This window comes from Schistocerca americana, chromosome 4 (genome assembly GCF_021461395.2).
Source record: "Schistocerca americana isolate TAMUIC-IGC-003095 chromosome 4, iqSchAmer2.1, whole genome shotgun sequence".
Classification (NCBI taxonomy): Eukaryota; Metazoa; Arthropoda; class Insecta; order Orthoptera; family Acrididae; genus Schistocerca; species Schistocerca americana.
In genome coordinates, this window is record NC_060122.1 from 275,347,201 (window position 1) to 275,369,188 (window position 21,988).

Genomic DNA, 21,988 nt, shown 5'->3' on the forward strand with positions numbered 1-21,988 from the left:
TAGGACCAGTGAGTCTGCAGAGAAGGACTAACGGCATCACCAAGTTCTATGGTCACAGCATAATTTTTCGAGATAATAATTGTAATTTTATAACTGCCCCTTGTATGTATCATATATTGAGTAAGCTAGTTTAAGGTTGTTATGGCATAAAATTCTGAACTGAGGCTGATAAATCATCATCGAAAAATGTGTGAACTTGCACAGTTTATTAGCTACTTTCCCACCTAATATCAACAAAAAATATATACATTGTCAGGAGGTAATTAAATGTCTTATTGAAGAATTTTGCCAACTATAATTTATATACATCATTCAAACACTTGGAACACTTCAAACTTGTGCAATGAAGTATGTGTCTGTATTCAAAACCTTTTGTGATGTATTGGTTAATGTCTAGAACACACAAGGACAATAGAAAGCTTGTATCCATATTACGCATAAACTTACCAGTAAACAAGTAGTATCATGATCTTATATGCGAGTTTACAACAAAACTAAATTGGCAGATGTGTATACAAGAGAACAAACTACAGTTAACACAAATTGGAAATGTTGTCTGTTCTCAATGGGCTCTAAAGGAAGAAGTCTAAAATTGTGTAAGAGTCTGATGGGTAAATTATGGTAAGGAAGTTTGGAAGCACAGCAAGAACAAGATTTAGCTTATCAGTAACACTGTTTAACTCATGATCTGTGGGAATAATGAAAGAGGTGAGCAAATACTTTACTGCTCGAAAGACGAACAATCGAAGGCAAATGACAGTAATGAGTTTTATTGATTTAACTAATATTGTGTATGAGAGGAAAGGAAAACTGCTATTCTAATTAGTAGCTATGCATAAGTCAAGGAGAAAACATTCGCTCTGAAGATAAACTTAAGAGACAAATTATATAAGACAATACCCCACTAAAATGTAGTGAAAAGCCTGATGTAGACATTGCTTTAGAATTGCCTTAGCGTAAGAAAGTTTAAAAAATAAACTATAGGAAGGATCATTGAAAAATTCTGAATGTAACAGTTGTGGTTGATGAAATTCGCAAATTATCAAAGGAACTCTATACTTAATTGAAATATATGGCTTTTGGTAACCTCAACCTTACATGCGACACTTTTCCTGAAGAGCTTTTGCAATTTTCTCTTAAATATTACTTAGATGATTTATCGAGGTGTAAGGAATGTTATGCATTTCTAAATGCTCAGTCACTATGTTTCCTGTCCATCCTAATAAAATTTATACAAGGTTTGTCGTAGTTATACATTTCTTTAGCCATTCTAGAGTGAATTTATAAATATGAAAATAAAAGCATTAAATTGAATTTCACAATGGTTTTTGAAAGCTTCCAGCTACCACGTCGCACTGGATTATCTCTCTTCCACGAGACGGCGCAATTCTTCAATTTTTACCATATACAATTATGTAGATTAAGTATCGGTGCCTATAGCGCTATGCACTAAATCAAAAATCTTGATAATGCTTTTATATTCACAGTTTGACGTTTCAAAAACTAAATGATTGAAGTAGTTTCATTAGTAAAAGGCATGATATTTCATAAGCAATTAAAAGTGGCATGTGTGTATCTGTGAAACCCAAAGACCTTATTTTATTAATCGTGTATTTCGATTGTTTTCTTTCCAGGCAATGGCGAATCCATCACAAAGAAGGCTGTGTGTAGTCTGAAAATCTGGTATGGCTGTCTAAAACGGAAGATGAGTCAATACGAAGTGAAGTGCATTGAAAATTGAATTGGAGATATCTCCGAACTGTGTCTAATTTACGAAGTTTTTATCACCAGTGCTGCCTGCAAGAAAATGAACGGCTTAAGTCTCAGTGAGCTGTGTTGTTTGTTTTGTTGTCCTCCTTGCCCAACGAGGATTGCTGCCAAACTGGCATTCTTGCCACCAGAACCTACCTACAACTTTCAAGCGGATGAAACGGGTTCGAAATTTAGTTTGAATTTGACAGAAAGAGCCGAGTGGCAATACTCCGAGAGAGAAAAGGAAAATATTGAAGGTTTTTTCACAAGAACTTCCCGAGGAAATCGAATAGCCTGTTTGTTTGTGAGGTGTAGTACAACAGCTCGGTTTACAATATTGTTTTCACACGGTAATGCCGTAGACTTAGGACAAATGAGCAGTTTCTATCTAGGGTTAGGTTCACGGATAAACTGTAATATATTTAGTTATGATTACTCAGGCTACGGGGTCAGTACTGGAAAGCCATCGGAAAAGAATCTGTATGCAGATATAGATGCAGCATGGCACGCTTTACGAACTAGGTATGGTATATCACCCGAAAATATTATATTATATGGCCAGAGTATTGGGACTGTGCCAACAGTGGACCTGGCATCGCGTTATGAAGTGGGAGCTGTCATTCTCCATTCACCGCTTATGTCTGGAATGAGAGTCGCATTCCCCAATACCAAGAGGACGTGGTTTTTTGACGCCTTTCCTAGGTGATTACTGTTTATTTTCTACAAGCTATAGCGTATTACATGAAGTTAAAGCGAAACATCATTCCAGGGCAGAGAGAGAAATGTGGTTGACTTTCCAGATTTGTGCCACAGTTCTTGTAAGTATAAGATATGTAGAATTATTTCTTTAGTTGCAAATGGTTCCATCAGCAGAAGAAGTGTTCTGATTTTTTATAAAAGACAGAGATTTCAATGAACGAGTGTTTACACTAAAGTGTTCTGATAATCTGTTTTTGTTGTTTAGGTGTTATCAACAAATAATACATCTCATTTTTCCGTGTCATGAATCAGATCTTTGTTTTGATAAGTTTTCTTCGTCTGTTGTGAACGTTTCAGTGCAGCTTCATTTATTTGTTAGACATATTAATTGTAGTTTTAGAGGATAAGCTTAGTGTGCCGTTCAGAGTAGTTAAATGAGTTGCTTTGCTTTTGTGGTTCCTCTTAAATATGTACTTTATCATACACCCAGATTATTATCAGATTTCGCAAAGATATTAAATTCAGCAGCAAATTCAGTGTCCAGTGTATTAAATCCAATAGTATTTGCTAAACTTATGCATAATCTTTTAATTTTTAATAGTGTCATATTTAACAATATGCTGGTTTAGTATGCCAAATGTTACAGGATATCACTGTTTACTCTTGAAGGGGCAGTTAAAAACCTCCAAAATTCCATCTGCAGGGACGTCAACAGTAACTCATGTATTTCAAATTCAGTTTAGGTGTTGTTTTGACATGTGTTCTATTATAGATTTGTAAAGTTCATCCAAACAATAACAGAAAAATTGCATGAAATGATGATCACCACAGTTAGCCACATCCCAGTAGTGCACAGCTGTAAACAAGGCTAGACTTCGTGCTACTGGTAGTGAATGTCGTGTTATCATTTATTTGCATCACTGTCTCAGCGAAGTAAAATTTGAAAACAAACTGAAAAAGCTTTTCCTTGAAAACTGCTTCTATTCCATATAATAATTCTGCTATTACTTGTAGATTGTAGTGGGAAGGAATTACTAACTCAAGTCTGTATATACAAAAAACACGCACAGAGACATACATAAATTTTCAACATGTAGCCATATTTACAAATTAATTCATGTTGTGAATGTAAAATGACTTGTTCCACATACTTATGATTAATCATGCAAATGATTCACGCACAAGAAAGTAACTCAATCCGTACTGTTGACACCAGAAGGAATTTCATCACCTAATATTCAGAAACATTCTTCTTCCATTATTCTTTTTGAGTGATACTGGATGCAATATAAGAATGATGGTTAATGCCACTAACTATACAGGAAGTAGTTTGTGAAGTATAAAACTTCTATTTCAATAATAAAATAAAATATACATTCTTACTAGAATTATAGATGGCCAGCATATGAATACAAATAATTACTTTCCAATAGATAAATGACATTCAAAAATAAAAGTATGTGTGTATAAAGTATCAGCTCATGTAAAAATATGACAGAAGGGCAGTGTAGTGTTTCTCCTGCCATCTATTAAAACTTTTGTCAACAGTGATGTGTGTTTGGCTTAGAGAACTACTGCCTTTGAATTGTAAACTAAAGAAAATTATTTTGTTGCCCACAGAGATGACCACTATTTCAAAGGGGCTACATATGTGAATAGTTGCAATGACACCTTCTGTTCAGAGAGTTAAGATTCCAGGTCATGATAGGGAGTTCCATGTAGTGATCTGTTAATTTCAGTTTTAGGCTTGCACAAATTGTGTGCAATTCGTGCTGCAAGTTTGCTTATAGATAAAAACTGGATAAATCAACAAAAAGTACTTTACCTCAAAAGTGTATCTTATGTCTTATGATGGGCGGGTAATTAAATGCAGTGAGTTATTAACCTCATAATTAGTTAAGACTTAAAATTATCTTGCTGAAAACATGCTGCATCAAGTAATAAGGTATGCTTTGCCAAGTCATTTTTGTACACACAGAAATAAGTACCAGTATTGTAATGTGTTCAGTCAATAAGGTGATTTAGGTTCTTGAAGTGCCCTTGTTCCTCATGAAATTATTGGCGGTACAGGTTTAAGTTCAGTAAAAAGTACAGTTCCATAATAGAATAGCACACTTGCTCATCCCTTTTCTCACATTGTCAAACAATAATGCTAAGGTAACCACTTGAATTTAAAAAATCATAAAATATTTTAATATGTACAAAATTTTTAGAAAATGTTCGTAAAATATTTGTATACATACAGTTGCAAATACTATCATGTGACATTTGTGTTTGTAAATCACAAAATGTGCCAGTAGCTATCATCTGTGCCAAGTCACCTTTGGTGAATAAGTTCACAGTTTAGTTACTAGTTTCTGAAACTAGTGTATGTTAAATAGAAAAACTTGTTTCCACTGACACTGATCTTTAACTTAACCCAAGGTCTAGGTTGCATTGGAAGGTGATAGTTTGGCTGTGAGTTGGTAAAGCCAACAAATGTGAAATCAAAACAACCTGGATGTGATGGTAGGCCAATTTGTAGCATAACTCATTTGAGAAAATCCATCATTGGTATCAATCTGTAGTCTCCGTGTTGTTTACATTTGTCGCACGTTTCCTACATCACTTGTGAAAGTCAATATCTAGTATCAAATATTTCCTTTTCCCCTTCTTGATTTGCGCCTTCACGTTGGTAGTGTGCAGTTGTAGAAGTAATTAGACGAGCAAAATAGTGAAAGCTTTGCTCAGTTAGTCAGTAACAAAGTATAATTACTTGTAGAAACTTCAATTCTGAATACTTTGCAGTGTGTCAAATACAAGCTTGCTTACACTATCTGTGGCTGGTAGAAACTCATCTTAGTAACTGCTGTGATGTATTTCCTTTTAATGCTGGGAGCTTTTGTGTTTTGCTTGTCTTCAGCTGTGGTACTGGTACTTTAATGTGCACGTGTAATCATACTTTAATGTGCATTCAGATCTCCGTTGTGTAAATAATTGACTGGCTTTTTTCCGACAATTCCATGTAATGTTAATGTTGTGGGCACTGTCTGTCAGTCAGTCAGTGTTTGTCTGTTGACTGAAAACAATAACAACAGTTTCATGAAATAAATGCTATTGAGATATTTTTTTTACAACTATAGCCTCCCAATGTCCTGGGTAAATCAGAATAGAAGCAGGCCAAGCATCAAACCTTGTGGCTCACCATATTTAATGTTTTTGCACACTGAATTCAGTTTCATTTGTCTTGTATTATTGTAAATGTTACCCTTAGCTTTCTGTTGTTAAGATAACCCGTATATTTATCTTTTATCTGTGTACTGAATTTTTACTACATAGCACACTGAAATCAAATTTTAATCAGAAAATGGCACCATTTTGGTGCCAGGAATGCTATCAAACTGTAGGACTATGCTTTGGTGATGCTCGTAATGGATCTGTTTCTTTGCTAGCTGTGTCTGTTTTTTTTTTTCCACGTGTGCCTTTAGCATGACATGTTTTTATATTGTTGTTGTTATTTCGCATTGGTGAACTCCATATTTCACATCGTTTGTATGACTAGGCATGCTTAATGAAGCTTTTTGTATGCAAAAGGTTTTTCTTGTGTAACAGGTGTGCTGCAACACATTTGTATCATTGTTGAAATTCATTTAAGACAATTTGAGTAGGGCAGTTGTTAAATCTGATCTAGTTTCATATTTTTTATTTGATAATGAGTCATTCTTTCTTCTCTCTTCCAAATAAATGATGAGATGACTTACCAGACCACTTCTGAATTATGTAAGCTGAACCCCTGCTAAATGTTTGACGAAACAACTGTACCCATTTATCACACTTTTTTCTTTTCTGCAATGCAAGTCCATGTTAGTTAGGCTACCTGTTACTGTTACCAAGCAAGGTGGCGCAATGGTTAGCACACAGGGTCTGCATTTGGAAGCACGATGGTTGAAAACTCGTATAAAATCTGGAGAATTGTCATTCGGTTGACTGCAATATACCAATCTTGCCTATCTTTCAGAGCTAGAGGTAGTCGTTTAAGATATAGAGAACAAAGCCAGAAACAGGTGTAGAATAATGGTGTTGTAGCAGTTGCCAAAATAACAAGAATTCATCCAGAACTGATATCTCAAAATTAAAACAAGGTGAGGTGGCATAGTTCTTGACATTTCAATTGTATTCAGAAAGAGTGACATTAAAATCATTGTCTGACTGTTTGTGCATTTGTGTAATTGCCGTAGACAAATACCTCAATCATTTCTTAAAGTGGCCCTGAGTACCACCTTCTCACATTCCAGCCGAGTTTGCAATTACTATGACATCAACAAGGATGTTAAACTTGAAATGTACCTTCCTTTCCCTAACAAAATGGATCTGAAACACAACAGTCTGAGCAATGTTAGAGGTCATCAGAATAAAAAATTTGGCCATCAAAATAACTTTGTCATTGGCAGCAAGAAGGTATTTCAAAACATACATCTGCATACTTTCTGACACTTTCCTTCATTGTAGTTAGGTGATAAGGTTTACGCTAATTTATTTTTCATTTATCCCTGTTTTCCTTCAGGTTCTGTTTTAGCTTTCCTTCTGACTGATGGAGTTACAAACAGAAGCTAATTTATTTATTTCACCTTGCAAGATTAGGGCCTTCAGCCCTCTCTTCCATCTAACCGGATATCCATAGTGAGATGGCGTGCAATATTTGTAGTACATGAGCAGTTAATAATAATACTAATAATAATAATAATAATAGGAATAATAATGATAATGCATATAGTAATCATTACAATATACATATTACCTGGCCAGTAAATTATATGCAAGGGGCATTCAATAAGTAATGCAACACTTTTTTCTGAAAGCAGGTTGGTTTTATTCAAGACTCCGATACACCGCATTATTCCCCATTCTTTTGGGTACAAAACCCTATTTTTCAACATAATATCCATTCAATGCAACGGCCTTATGACACCTTAATAGGAGGGCCTGTATGCCCACATGGTACCACTGTACTGGTCGACATTGGAGCCAACATCTTGCTGCATCAGTAAACCCCCTATCATCCATGTACTGGTTCCTGCTGAGTACGTCCTTCATTGGGCTGAACAGATGGAAGTCGGAAGTGCGAGATCCAGGCTGTAGGGTGGATCCCAGTGAGCACACACCTCTTGAGTACCCCAATTGGTGGATGAGTGTCTCAGCACTAACAACAGCGACATCCAGTTGAGCAGTGGGGTGTTTGAGTGTGATCTGCCAATCATGCTCAATGAGTGCGTCCTGGCATTCCAACATTGCAGCCGGCCAGCCCACGGTATATTGATCAGATTTGCACAACCTTGTTGTGGTGAAGACAGGTGCCTTGCCCATTGACTCGCTTGCTTTTGTTCATTTTCAAGTCTCCACAGATATTCTGCTAGCAGCTACGAATCTTTGCAATGCTCTGGTTTACTGCCAAAAGAAACTTGGTGACGGCTTCCTGCTTGTAACGCACCTCCATTAAAGGTGTAATTTTGAAGGTTACATTTAGCATACCACCTGTCAAAACTTTGAGGCTGTGGGGGTTGAAGTGGGAATATTCCACAATATCCAACAACAAATTAAATTCTGCATTTTTTTCCCAAACGCAATTGACTGAGAAAAAAATTGTCGTGTTACTTATTGAAAGCCCCCTAGTCTATTATTAATTGAAATATATTTCACAAATGGCAGTCTAGTTAACAATGTGTCAAGTTATTTCTTTTTACATTTGTAATATCTAACATAAATATATGGCAACATCATAAAAGGAAAGATTTGATTGGTTTATAAAAGACCAAGAAATAATAGGGTAAGGTAGAAGATGAGATGGAGGAAATAAAACACAAACAGTTGGCAATGGGGAAAAGTGTGGATTGTTTTGCCACTGTGATAGAAGTATTTGTTCAGTGTTGAATAGAAGGACAATGACTGAGTTATTCCTACAGGAGCCTACAACATAATAGCTAGAGATTCAACCTCCTTTTGAATGCACAATAGTTTTGAGTAAGACTCTGGTTACTAGGTAGTGTGTTTCACCAGTCATATAACTGAAACGAAAGGAATGATGGAGAAAGATTTTGTTTTATGCGTAAGTACAGCCAAGATGCTGGATGTATCAGATCTAGTATTGCTGTTATGGAATCATGATGCTGGTTGGTATTTCAAATGTGAGAAAACATGTTGAGGACACCATTGACTAAGACCCCAATGAAGAAGGGTCAAGAGAAAGTGTAAATCACATTGCATATCCAGTTTCATCAACTGTAACCAAGCATAGGAAGGACTGACATGATCAAACAACCGATTATTACACACACGTCTTACACAAGCATTCATGGCTACCTCGAATTGTATAGACATATCACTGTTTGTGACGTGCTGAACTAAATCAAAATAGTAGAGATGCAACAGGACTAAAGATTATACTTTGGGGGGAGGGGGGGAGGGCGGTGCAGTTCTTTTTTAATTTTTTGGGAGGCATGTAGTCGAGATTTTTTTACATGGTGTAATACTTTGTTCATTCCAGTTTAAATTCCTGTCCAAGATTATGCTGAGATCTTGTACTGCTATCTGATAAAGCAGTCAGATACTATTAGGGAATACAGGAGGAATTTTACGAAAGTGTTCAGTGGGTTACAAGGATAAAATGTGGCCTTTTAGCGTCAAATTTAAGATCCATGTTTTCTGCCCATTCTGGTACTGAACAATGGTTGTCATTTATAGCTACTTAGGACTTGTGCATACATATAACTGAACATCATTAGCATATATGTGGTAGCCACAAGAACGTAGTCCAGTTGAAATGTCACAGCGAGAAAAGCAGTCAACTGAGGACTGAACTGTGTGGGCTTTTGAGAGAATGCTTACATAATAACTTCTCCGACCCACAGATGACTTGTTGATGTATATTCTTAAGGGAGCTGTCAAACCACATTATTGAACTATTAAAGAAATTCAGCCATTTCATGTCATTAAGTACTATATTAAAATTGACAGAAATCAAAACACTGCTGAAATTGAGCAGTGTTAAAATGGCTGCTTCATTACTGCCCATGGCATATTTGATATGGACAGGCACTTTGATTAATAAAGTTGCTGTGATGCTGCTGGAAATGTGCCATGATATTTATCATGGATGTTTTTAAAGTCTGTCAGATGTTCATGAAACACCCCCGCCCCCAAACTCTTTTGTGGCTACCTGTGTGGCAAGTGTGGGGCCCTGAGATATTGCAGCCTTTCTTCTCTTCCAGGCTGCAATTCACTGCCTATATGCACTCCTTCCCACCTTAGCTCCTCCCCTTCCTGTCCCCCACCCCCCATCCTTCCTCTCTGTGTTTCCTTTAGTATGACCCAACTATTACCTCGGTTCTGCTATTCCTATTTGGTCTTGTGTCTCAGTTTCCACTCTCCCCTTCTCTCCTCCCTCCCTCCCCATTGGGGAAGAACCTCCCTAGCATCTCTGATGTGAGGCTTTTTCCTCTCCCATTTCCTTCCCTGCCATAGCCCCTCCCCCCCTCACACATTAGGTCACCAGCGTGTGTAGCCAGTGCCTGTGTTGGGACTGTTATGTCTGCATCTGGCTGAGCCCTCTGACAACACAGAGATCACACGTCCAGTACCTGAGCTGTCACTGCTTCATGTGTGATTGCTCATCTTGTAGGGGCAATGGAATTCCTGGCAACAGTCACTATGCCAGGTGGCCCTTTTCATAGCTGGGTGGCACCTGTGGGGTTAATGGTTGATCAAAGTGGGAGGGGGGGGGGGCATGTTACCAGGGCGAACATCTGCCTGAAGAGACAGCTGCAGAACAGTGGCCAGAAGTATGGAGTGAAGTGTGCTTCGCTCTGTACTTCTGGCCACTGTTCTGCAGCTGTCCCTTCAGGCAGGAATTGTTCCCTCCCTTTTCATACTTTTGCATCCCTTTCCTTCCCCTCCCTGGCCATTCTTGGGAAGAAGGGCAGGTTCACCAGCTTGAGGTGCAATCCTTTCCTCAATACTTGATTTGTTCCAGGACAGATGGGGAGGCTTTTTCGGGTGCCAAACTTTCTTTTTTATAGAATGTACTGATGTAAGTGTGATGAAATTTACTCACTTTGTACGATGTGATCTGCTTCCCTATTGATTAAAACCTCTTGTGCCAGTGGCCAGCTTTCCATTGTGCTTGTGAGCACTTAGGAGACGTCCCAGTGAGCATTACTCCTTACCAATCCTACCTGGGGCATTATTTTCCACAGGAACCTCCTCCTTCAATATGATGAGGAACTTAGGACTAATCTGGAATGGTGCGGCATTCATTTCATCCACAGATGGCCTCAGGGCAGTTACATTGATACCAGTGCTTTCATACTGGTTTTTGAGGGGGATAGCCTTCTGCGAAAAGTCAAAGTTATGGTTTACCATTGTGATGTGAAGCCCTATGTCCCACCTCCCACGCACTGTTTCCAATGTTACCATTTTTGTCACATATCTTCACGATGTGAGATGAATTATATTTGTGATGACTGCAGCCATCCTCTTCATGTAGGGAGTCCTTTCACCCCACCACCCAAGTGCTTGAAATGTTCCAGCCCATATTCTTCTTGTTCGCTGGATTGCCCAGTCTGTGAAAAGAAAGAAAGATTCAAGATTTCAAAACTCTGGACCTTCTATCCCACTCTGAGGCCCCAACAGAAATTCAACCATCTCCACACAATATCCTTAACATCTACCTTTGCTTCTGTTGTGTTCTTCCCCCTCCTCCTTACCTCCATCCTGTCCCCCTTCCCTTTACTCCTCCATGACAGTTCCCATTCCCTCCCCTCACAGAAGTGCTCCTTTTTGTCAGCTGGAGAAGAAATTTCCTTCTCTGGCACCTGTCGAAGATGGGTCTCCCACTAGGAGCCCCTCACCTAGCATCTACAGGTCAAGAAGCCTATTACTCAGAGTCGGGCTTGGGACTCACGTTCTGTGGGCCTCAAGACCACTTCCTCTCTTTCAGATCCTGATATTGCTGTGACTTGCTTTCTTACCCACCATTCCAAATCTCACCATCTGAAGGAGAAGAAGAAGATGCATAAGTCTCTGGACAAGGCCTTCCCCCTGCCCCCTGACATCCTTAAGGCCCACTCTCTCTCAATCAGGATCTGATCTTACATTCATATATGTCACTCTTTCCTTACTGGTAATGGACATTGACTCATCATAATGACTGATTCTGGCCCATTCCATGTCCATCTGGTCTCTTGTATTGGACCTGTAATGGTTACTATAATCACCTTCTGGAATTGCAGTATCTTCTTTATCTCTCCTCTGTAGATTGTGTTGTATTTCAGGAATCTTGTTTTGTGGATATACCATCGCCGACTCTGTGGTTTCTAAACCTTCTGATATAACAGTGTTGGTCCATTGCAAGCCTCTGGTGGTGTCTGTACCTTGATCCATATGGACATTGTTAATTCCTTGGTTCCTCTTCTTACTGCACTGGAAGCAATGGCTTTTCAGACCCATTTAGATTTTGCAGTGATGATTGCAATCATTATCTTCCCTCATACTGGCCTTCTGTTCTTCCTGCTTTTCTTGCCCTCCTGTGACAGCCTCCCCCCCCCCCCCCCCCCTTTCAGTCTCCTTGGGGATTTTGATCCCCATAACCCACTGTGTGGTGGTAATGTGACTATTGACTGGGCAAGAGTGTTGAAGACCTGGTGCCTAGGCTTGATCTCAGCCTGCTCAACACTTGAGCACCCACAAACTGTAGTGTGGCACACAACACTTTCTTGGCCATTGATCTTTCCATCTGTAGCCCCTCCATTCAGTGTAGAGTACATGACGATTTGTGGGACAGCTATCATTTTTTGGTCATCTTATCTTTTCTTCAGCATAGCTCACTTAGACTTCATCCCAGGTGGGCCTTTACTAATGTGGATGGGATGCCTTTTCCTCAGCTCCACCACAAGATGGTATTGATGAATCCGTATGGAGTTGATTGACGCCATTCTTTCGGCAGTTGCTTCACGGATTCCTTTGTCTGCGGGTTTTTCCCGGCGGAAGATTGTTTCTCGGTGAACCCCCAAAATAGTTGCAGCTATATTAAAGATGCTGTTGTGCCCTCCAGTGCTGTGAACAACATTCACATTTCAACCACCTCCTGGTCTTTAAATGGCTTTGTGCACGGGCCCATTATCTTCTTAAATGCCAGAAACATATTTATTGGGATCAATATATTGCTGCCATAGGGCTGCATACTACCTCTTTGCAAGAATGGGTAAGGATCATTGACATTTTTGGCTGCCTTCCTCTCACAGGGGTGTTATCCTCACCAACCCAGACTCCGTCTCTGAGCATCTTGCTTGGCATTTTGCCCAGGCCTCAGCATCGGTCTGCTATCCTCCTAAGTTCCTTCTTCTCAAACACCATCTGGAACGACTCCCTTTACCTTTCATTCTCTGCTACTGGAGCCTTACAACACTCTGTTTAATGAGTGGGAATTCGCCAGCACCCATGCTCTCTGCCCTGACACAGCTCCTGGACTGGACTAGAGTAGGTGCACAACCAAATCAGTGGCTAGCCAAAGTCAGGTATTTGTTTCTAGCCATCTATGGAATGAGACCTAATTCCCTTCCCAATGGTGAGAAAGCGTTGTTTATCCATTTTTGAAATCGGATAAAACACCCCTTCAGGTGGACAGCTGTTGTCCGATCAGTATAACCAATGTCCAATATATGGTGAGTCAAAGGCTGTATTTGATCCTTGAATCCTGGAGTCTTTTGGCTTTGACTCTGTGTAATTTTTGCCATAGACATGCTACTGCAGATAGTGCAGCCCACCTGGAATCTGGTATCCTTATGTCTTTTCCCCAGAGTCAACACTGTGTTGCGTCTTCTTTGATCTGCATAAAGCCTATGGTAACACATGGGACCAACACATCCTTGCCACCTTATATGAGGAGGGGGACTTCCTTGACCAACTCTCAATTTTTATCCAGAACCTTCTTTCATGTCACATTTTTCACATACAGGTTGGCACCTCCTACCTGCAGGAAAATGGGGTTCCCCAGGGTTATGTTTTGAGTTTTCCTCTGTTTTTAGTGGCTGTCAGGGGTCTGGTGGCAGCTGCAGTGCCTATGATGCCCCCCCACCCCCCCTTGTATGCTGTAGATTTTTGGATTTATTTTTGTTTGTCCGTGATGGGTGCTGGTGAAAGCCGACTGCAGGGAGCAATGCACAATGCACAGAGTGCAATCTCGGGCTGCCATCCATTTTTGAGCTGCCAAGACCTGCGTTATGCATTTCTAAGGCCACCGTACAGCCCATCCCCATCCAGATCTGCACCTAGATGGCCAGTCCCTCATTATGCATGGTGGACTCTCATCATTTATTTGGGACTGGTCTTTGATACCCTGTTGACATGACTTCCCCATCTTCATTAACTAAAGAGGACATGTCGATTGCACCTCAGTACTCTTCGCTACCTCAGCAACTCCATCTGGGGCATGGGCCACTTTATGGTCATACACTTGTACAAAGCATTGGTCCAGTGTCGTCTAGATTAAACGTCTCGCATATGCCTTGGCACCACTTTCAACATTACAGATGCTGGGCCCGATATGCCATTGGTGAGATATGACTGGCAGCTAATGCCTTTAGGACTAGCCCTGTGATCTGCCTGCTAGTGGTGGTAGGGGTTTCACCGGTGCAGGTTCTGTGCCAAAAACAGTTGATCACTTATACGTTACGCATCTTCTGCTCCCCAGAGCGTCTAAATTACAATCTCCTATTTCCATATATGGAGATCCATATCTCACTACAGTGGCTCAGGTCTGGGGTCGTGATTGCCTTTCATATCCAGTTCCTTTTTTCTGAACTCCATCTTACCCCTCACCCACTTCTTCTCTGGGTCCACTTACATACACCTCCGTGGTGCATTCCGCATCCACAGTTCTGTCTTGATCTGTCACAAGGTCCAAAAGACCTGGCTCGCCTGGTGGCTCAGCAGTTGCCAGACATGCTGGCTTTGCTTATGCTCATGTGTGATCTAATGAACTCTGCTCCATGCCAGATAGCTGCAGTGTTTTCACTGCAAAATTGGCAGCCATCTCTCGTGCTCTTTAGAATATTCGTTTCTGCACCAGTGAGTCCTTCCTCATCTGGAGTGACTCTTCGAGCAGTTTACAAACTCTTGATTAGTGTTACCCTTGCCATCCCTTGGTCCAGACTAACCAGGATTCCCTTTCTGCCTGTGAACAGTGTTGACACTATGATCTTTGTCTGGACCCAGTGTCATGTTGTGATCCCAAGGGATTAACTCGCTGACAGACTTGCCAAACTGGCCACCAGCAAACCACCTCTTGAGATCAATATTCTAGAATTGAGCCTTCTATTGAAATTACGCATCAGGTTTTAAGGACTTGGAATGTGGAATGGCATACTCTGTCTTCACTGAACAAACTATGGGCGATAAAGAACAACACGAATTTATGGAGGTCCTCCACGCGGGCCTATCGAAGGACTCCATCATCCTATACTGGCTCCACATTGGTCATTCATGGCTGATTCATAGTCATCTCGTCCATCGTGAGGATTCTTCCCACAGTCGTCATAGTGTCTCTCTAATGGTGGTCCACAGTTTACAGGACTGTCCTAACATTGCTGCCTTGCAACCAACTTAATCTTCCTGTCTCACTACCATTGATGCATCAGTAGCTGACCAGCTATTACGGTTTATTCATGAAAGGGGTTTTACCCCACTCTGAGTGAGGGCATCTCACCCTTGTTAGTCCATTGAGAGCTTGGCAGGCTGCCCTGTGGCTGCCTCTGCCCCAAACAAGCAACAGCATCTGGCTTGGTGGCCCACCCCTGCCCCCGCACTATCCTCTCGTTTGCTCTTCTTCCCGCTTCTTGCCTGTTATGTTTGACTTAGTGTTCTTCCTTTGTTTTCCTGTGCTTCTCTTGCCCTGTCTGTCACCAGTCTTTTCTGTGTATATTTGGATGGGGTGCCTCTGATAAGTGACAGGAGGTATGCCCCCATCGCACTTTCTGCTTTTGGCGACCTCCAGCTGCTCCCTGGGTGGGACACCTCACCCACCTTTCTTCCTTTCCTCCCTTTTCTTCTTTCTTGTTCTTTTCATTAGGCTTTGTTGACCTTTTATGGGCCATGTGCTTTCCTTTTCTTGGGTTTTATGCACTAGGCCCTTTTTTGGTTTGTAGTATTGTTGACTTGCCTGTTGCAGGTAAGAGCAAATTATGACCTCGTAGTTTTGATCCCTTCAATCATTAAACCAACCAACCAGATGTTCATGAGCAAGGTTTCAGGTACAACAAGTGGTTTGCTAATTGGCCGATAGTTGCCTGGTGATTTTAAATTATCATTTCTGAGTATTGTTCAAATTAATTCTTGTTCCAGTCTATAATGCTTGCAGCATTAGCAAGATAAGTAAGAACTGTAATAATAATAATAATAATAATAATAATATAATAATAATAATAATAATAATAATAATATCAGCTACATTTTTAATCATATCTGCACTCACTTCATAATTACCTGTAGCCCAGGAGATTCTCATGATTGCTTTCTGAATTGTACATTTAGAGACAGATTTTGAGAAAAATTCATCTACTTTAACTGCTGCTGCTGCTACTATCTTGAGGATGATAATTTATCACAACTTGGGAACTGACTACAGTTCTTAATTTAATTCATCTGCAGAAGCTTGATTAGATTTTGTCTTTCCTATGCTGAAGCCGCACAGTTGTTCTACGTTGCTGCAGGATTGGACTAGCTCTGTTCAGTTGAATGGCCATGCATACTTCAAACAGCTCAGCTTGAATATTGTGTGTGCAACATTACTTATTCTTTATGTAGCATAGTTCCTTAGTCATTGCTGAAGAGGTAGTTCTCTTATTTCGACTGTTCATTGAGGGGCACGTTCGTCATACAATGCACTAAGGTTACAATCAAATTTCTGAACTTTGTCATCTAATATCAACTGATTACTTAAGTTTTACCGTGTGATGTCTAAACAGTTCTTTTGCAAGGGTTCACAGTTGACTTTCTCTCTCTTGCAGTTTATACATGGAGTAAATTAGGAATATCACATCATGGACAAAAGTCTGACTGGTGCAAATTACTTATTGCCCTCTTCAAGTGTGGCATTTGATGGTTTGGGTACAGAAGCATAATACTCATTCTATGTTTGTGGCTCTCAACTAATTACATGCTCATAGTTCGATACAAAGGTGAATGGGGCTAACTGGAAAGATGAGGCCTTGTCTTGATTGGGTGGATTATAGATTATCCTATTGAAATTTCTGACTGTTACATTTATTTAGTGAAACAAGAATTATGCTTCTCTTATACAATTTGCATCCAGATGTACTTAATATCTTTGGTTTTAAATTTGAATGAACAGGAGCACCCAAATCAACTCTCACGTAGAGTAATATGATCAGCCTTTAGAAGTGTTTGACAGAGTCAGTTGGAGCAGCAAACAGTACGCTTTAGAAACAAGATATGGTTAACTCTATACTTTTTCTTTCCCCTAATGGCTACCAATTTCAGTGCACAGTACCATCCTCAGGCCATCCCCTGGCATGCAGTTGTCACACTTGCTTCCCATGCTTCCCAAGTAAGTGTCAAATGCAACAATATTGTAACCAGTGGAAAACTGCTCCTGTTGGACCACAAAAAAATACGAATGTGTTCCTGTTTATTTAAAAGACTGACTGAGAAGTGGGGTACCAGCTGCCTTATTCTACCTTCCTCAGTATCTTCAAAACTTTCCCCAAAAAAATTTTAGCATGCAAACATATTCACGCTTTTTTTAACATGCAGCTCATCTCGTACTCCTGTAAGCTCCCCAACTGTAATTCCCTCGCACCCACTACTCCATTGCTGTTAGTCACTCATACCCATCTACTCCCAGTGGTCCTTTCTCTCTCACTCATTCAGCCCAACTCATTGTCATTATCTCATTGTGTCTCTCTGTGTCATTGCCTCCTTTGTCACAGCCCAGATCCCTTTGTTCTGGCCTGCTACTACTGTCTCCTCTCAATGTCAATGTCACCATTTTTCTCTCTCTTACGCATACTGTCTCATTCATTCTTCTCACTACTGCTGTCTCTTCTCATTATCACTAACACTCTCTTGTTGTCATTGTCATACTGTCTGCCTCTCATTATCACTGGCTCCCACCCACTTCCACTGTTTCCTTCTCCTTATTCCTCTCCCACATGCATTGTATCCTTCACTCTTTTCCTAGCACTGTTCTACATTGTGAACTATGTTCCACTGCCACTATGTCCCTCTTTTTCTCTCGCACTGCCATTGTCTCCTTCGCTCTTTCTATAACGCAACCACTGTCTATCTTCCACCTGTTTCTTTGCCTCTGCCTTCTCCTCTCTCTCAGCATAAAGTACAAAAAATTGGGGGGAAATTTTTAAAAGTGCTGAGGAAGATAGAATGAGGCAACTGGTACCTCACCTTTCAGTCAGAGACTATTTAAATAAACAGGAACATAGTCACATTTTTTGTGCTCCCATAGGGCATTTTTTCATTGCTTCCCTTCTCTTCCTACTGTAGCAGAGATGTAACTCTTATGAAAAGAAATGTATTGATCAGTAAAATTTAGATAGTTCACTTACTTGAAATAGAAGTATGTGCTTCAGTACTGCAACATGGGTTTCCCAGATAATAGTGAGGATACTTCAGAGCATATTTCTCCATGCTGAATCATTTTATGAACTACATTTTCATCTTGCACCAGATTTTATGTGCATATTTTACCTGTACGAGTGGGGTAATGTTGAACCTCTGTATCTCAGTAATGGATAAGAATATGAAGAAAATTTTCAAGGTTTGTTTTTGAGATTGAGATCATAGGCTTACATTGCAAAAATAACTGCCATTTGCTGTCCATAACAGTCTCAGAATCCATGGTGGGATTTTTGTAAAAAAAAAAAAAAAAAAAAAAGGCCAAGTTTCTGCAGTGTTTCTTGATAGTGGATAAAGATTTTTGAAAATGGGGATGTGGCGCTTCTAGACAAATGCTTAGAGAATATACCATTAAAATTTGAGCAGTTTGTTATTTGTTGTTGAGATTTCGCCTCTTACTGAATTTTACATGTAGACGTGGGGCAACTTTGAACATCTGTATCTAGGAAATGGATAAAGATATTGAGAAAAGTTTCAAGGTTTTTCGAGATCGGTATGTTAGGAATATATTGTAAAAATATCAACAATTTGGTGCCTATAGCTGTCTTAGGGTCCTAGCCTGGGTTTTGATATATTGGTGATGGCAAAAATATAGTAAAAAATCTCATTTTGGGGGGAGGTTTTATGATGAACTGCCCATGAAGTCACATCAAGCCCACCATAGATGGTGGTGGTGGTGGTGGTGGTGGTGGTGGTGGTGGTGGTGTCCCACACTCCGAGGAGCATAGGGGACGATGCGAGAGATCCGCACCACCGTACTAGGCGAGGTCCTAGTGAAGGTGGTTTGCTATTGCCTTCCTCCAACCATAATGAGGATGAATGATGATGATGCAGATGACACAACAACACCCAGTCATCTCGAGGCAGGGAAAATCCCTGACCCCACTGGGAATCGAACCTGGGACCCCGTGTGCTGGAAGTGAGAACGCTACCGCAAGACCTCGAGCTGATGAGATCCAAAAAGAACCAACAAATTTGCAACATTTGTCTAAGCAGCAGGAAGTGTATAACATTCACATTTTGATACTGTACTGTGGGATAGTGAAACTAAGACAATCCTTCTGCTGGGTATACAAATGGTCCCTAGCCCAAGGCCTATCAAAAACACTTGACCCTACCTTTTTATTGCCAGTAGAATCCAAGTTGTGAGCACTGTAAAATCCCATTTTTATGTGCGGTGTTTTGGAACATTAGGTGTGCATGCTGTCCCATGTAGTGTCTGAATTTGCTCCCTAAGTTGTCATCAATTTCTTTCCATCAGTATACCATCTGGATTAGGATGCTAACTAATTCTCACACACACACACACACACACACACACACACACACAGTGTACCAATGCTTCTGCCAAAGCCTTGAAATGAAACCTTGTGGCACAAACAACAGTACTGGGATTGTTACCAGTGTCATACCTGCTTCAGATGTCAGAGGATTCTACTTTCCAAAAGTGGACCAAGTGGCATATGTTTGGAATTACAGTCTAAAATTGGCAAAATGGTAGAGGTGTTGCATCTTTGCCAGCCACCTATTTATGGGAAAGCATTAAGAAGAAAATAAGTGTTGTATGCACAACAGAAGCAGAATGCAATAAAATAAAAAAAGATAAAGTTGATGTAATTATCAAGTATTTTCTGTAACAGTTTTTCAAGCATATGTTTATCACAGTTGCAACCGTTCCCAGGACCTTGTTTTCATTTTCTTCTTTATACACAGCATTAAAGTCAATGCAAGAAATGCTTTATCTGCATTGGTAACCCTTCCCGCTAGTGTCAGAATACTTCACAACACACATGCACAGTGTGACGACTGCTTCAGAAGTGAAGTTAAAAAATTTTGGTTGTGTGCCTGCACACTTGTTTGATAAGCCCATCGATGGAAAACAGCAAATTGACAAGTTTTATCATTGCCAAGGCCTTAACAGCTCTGCCTTATCAGTCTTGTGACTGGTTCAATGCAGCCCACTACAATTTCCTCTTCTGTGCCAATCTTTTAATGACAGAACAACTCCTACATCAACATCCGCAGCTATTTGTAGCGTATATGCTAATTTCTGTTTTTCCCTGCTTTTTTTTTCCCCCCCTCTCCAGCTCCCTCTAGTGCCACAAAGCTTATTCTCTGATGCTTTAGTGGATGTTCTATTATCCTGTTCCATCCTCTGTTAGTTTTTTCTAAATATTCTTTTCATCACTGATTCTGCAGCCTGTCACCTTATTTCCCATCTTACCAGCCCACCTAATTTTCAGCCTTCTTTGGCAACATCATGACTCAAATGCTTGGATTCGCTTCCTTTCCAGCATTCTGTGTACACCCATTTTCAAGCTTTTAGTAATGATATCTTTCAACACTCAAAATAACTGTGTGGAGGATGACTTCGTACTCACCAGACAGTTTCAGTTGTCTTTGGATGTGTGCACTGAACAACCCTTTTGCCCCACTACACTTGTAAGTGAAAGGCCATTGCGGTAGCTTTTAAACAGTGGTGATGCAGTGGTTAATAAGTCAGGTGCCAGACTTCTATGAGGAGGGTATTCAAAAACTGGTACAACGTTATGGCAAGTGCCTCAATATTGATGGAAATTATGTAGAAAAGTAGATTAAGGTACAGGCTTTCATGTAAAAATAAAATTATTGAGATATCTTAGCACGTCTTTTTTTTAAATGTCAAAACAGTACTTACTTAAAAAACATGCCTCGTATATTTCTTCTGTGTATTATGCAGACTGTTCATGTAGCACCTGAGTTCAAGGAAGCTGAAATAATATCTTTGCTAAAGCCAGGTAAACCAAGGGACAAATCAGAAAGCTACCACCAGATTTCTCTCCTAAGCGATACCTATAAACTGTTGAAAACACATGGTTTAACTGGATTGAGCCTATATTGGGAGAACACCTACCAGTGGAGCGGGCTCGATTTCGCCATAACAGAAGCTGTGAAGATCAGGTACTCAGCTCAACTAGCCATATCAAAACAGTATCCCAAGAAGCACTCAAGATGCAAGATGATGGTTGTTTTTGTGGATCTCATCCCATACTGTGACGGTGTGTGGGAAGATGATGTACTCTATAAATTGGGCTACACCATCCCATGCCAGAAACTCTTATACCTCATCAATTATATTCTACTTGACAGAACCTACCAAATAATAATAATAATAATAATAATAATAATAATAATAATAATAATGGGTGCCATTATAAGTAGCATCCGAAAAATAAAAAACAGTGTCATTCAAGGATTGCTGCTGTACATATCAGACAAAACAGAAGGATGTAAATTTGGTTATTCTGATGACCTGGCCATTGTTGTCCAAGCCAAGCAGATGGCTGGTGCTGACAGTAGCTTTTCCCAAGATCTTAAAGTTGGGAAATGCTACACTGATGGAGACTGACTGTCAACACAAGCAAAATGGAAATAGTGTTTAAATCTGAATAATAGGGAAGCCTTAAAAATCTTCCAAAGTATGCTTCAGCAATAAATTGCTTCACCATAGTTACCTACGTTCCTTAGTGTCATACTGGATCACAACCTGCCTTTCAGGAAACACCCAGAAGCTATGGCAGCTAAAGTCAACACACACAACAATATCCTGGATAAATTGTGTGGCAACCAGTGGGGAGCATATGCTTTCACACTAAGAGGTTCTGCCCTAGGATTTGTACACTCTGTCTCTGAATACTACTACTCTGTGTGGTTGCATAACAGCCATGTAAGGAAACTAAAAGTCAAACTACGAAAAATGGTGCATATCAGTGGATGCATCATAAGTACACCGCTTCAATGATTACCCGTACGGAGCAATATTGTTCCACCTCCACTGTACAGAAAAGGCTTCTTGGTCTGTCAGTTAAACAGGATT

The 21,988-nt window shown here is 40.1% G+C and overlaps 1 protein-coding gene across 1 annotated transcript in view; it reads left to right on the top strand.

Moving 5' to 3' along the window:
* LOC124612754 (alpha/beta hydrolase domain-containing protein 17B) overlaps positions 1-21,988 on the top strand; it is a 181,730-nt gene that overhangs the window by 104,835 nt on the left and 54,907 nt on the right. Inside the window, exon 2 of the mRNA XM_047141146.1 lies at positions 1,635-2,454. Coding sequence (XP_046997102.1) covers positions 1,808-2,454 — 647 coding nt within the window. The 5' untranslated portion in view covers positions 1,635-1,807. The remainder of the gene's footprint in view (positions 1-1,634; positions 2,455-21,988) is intronic.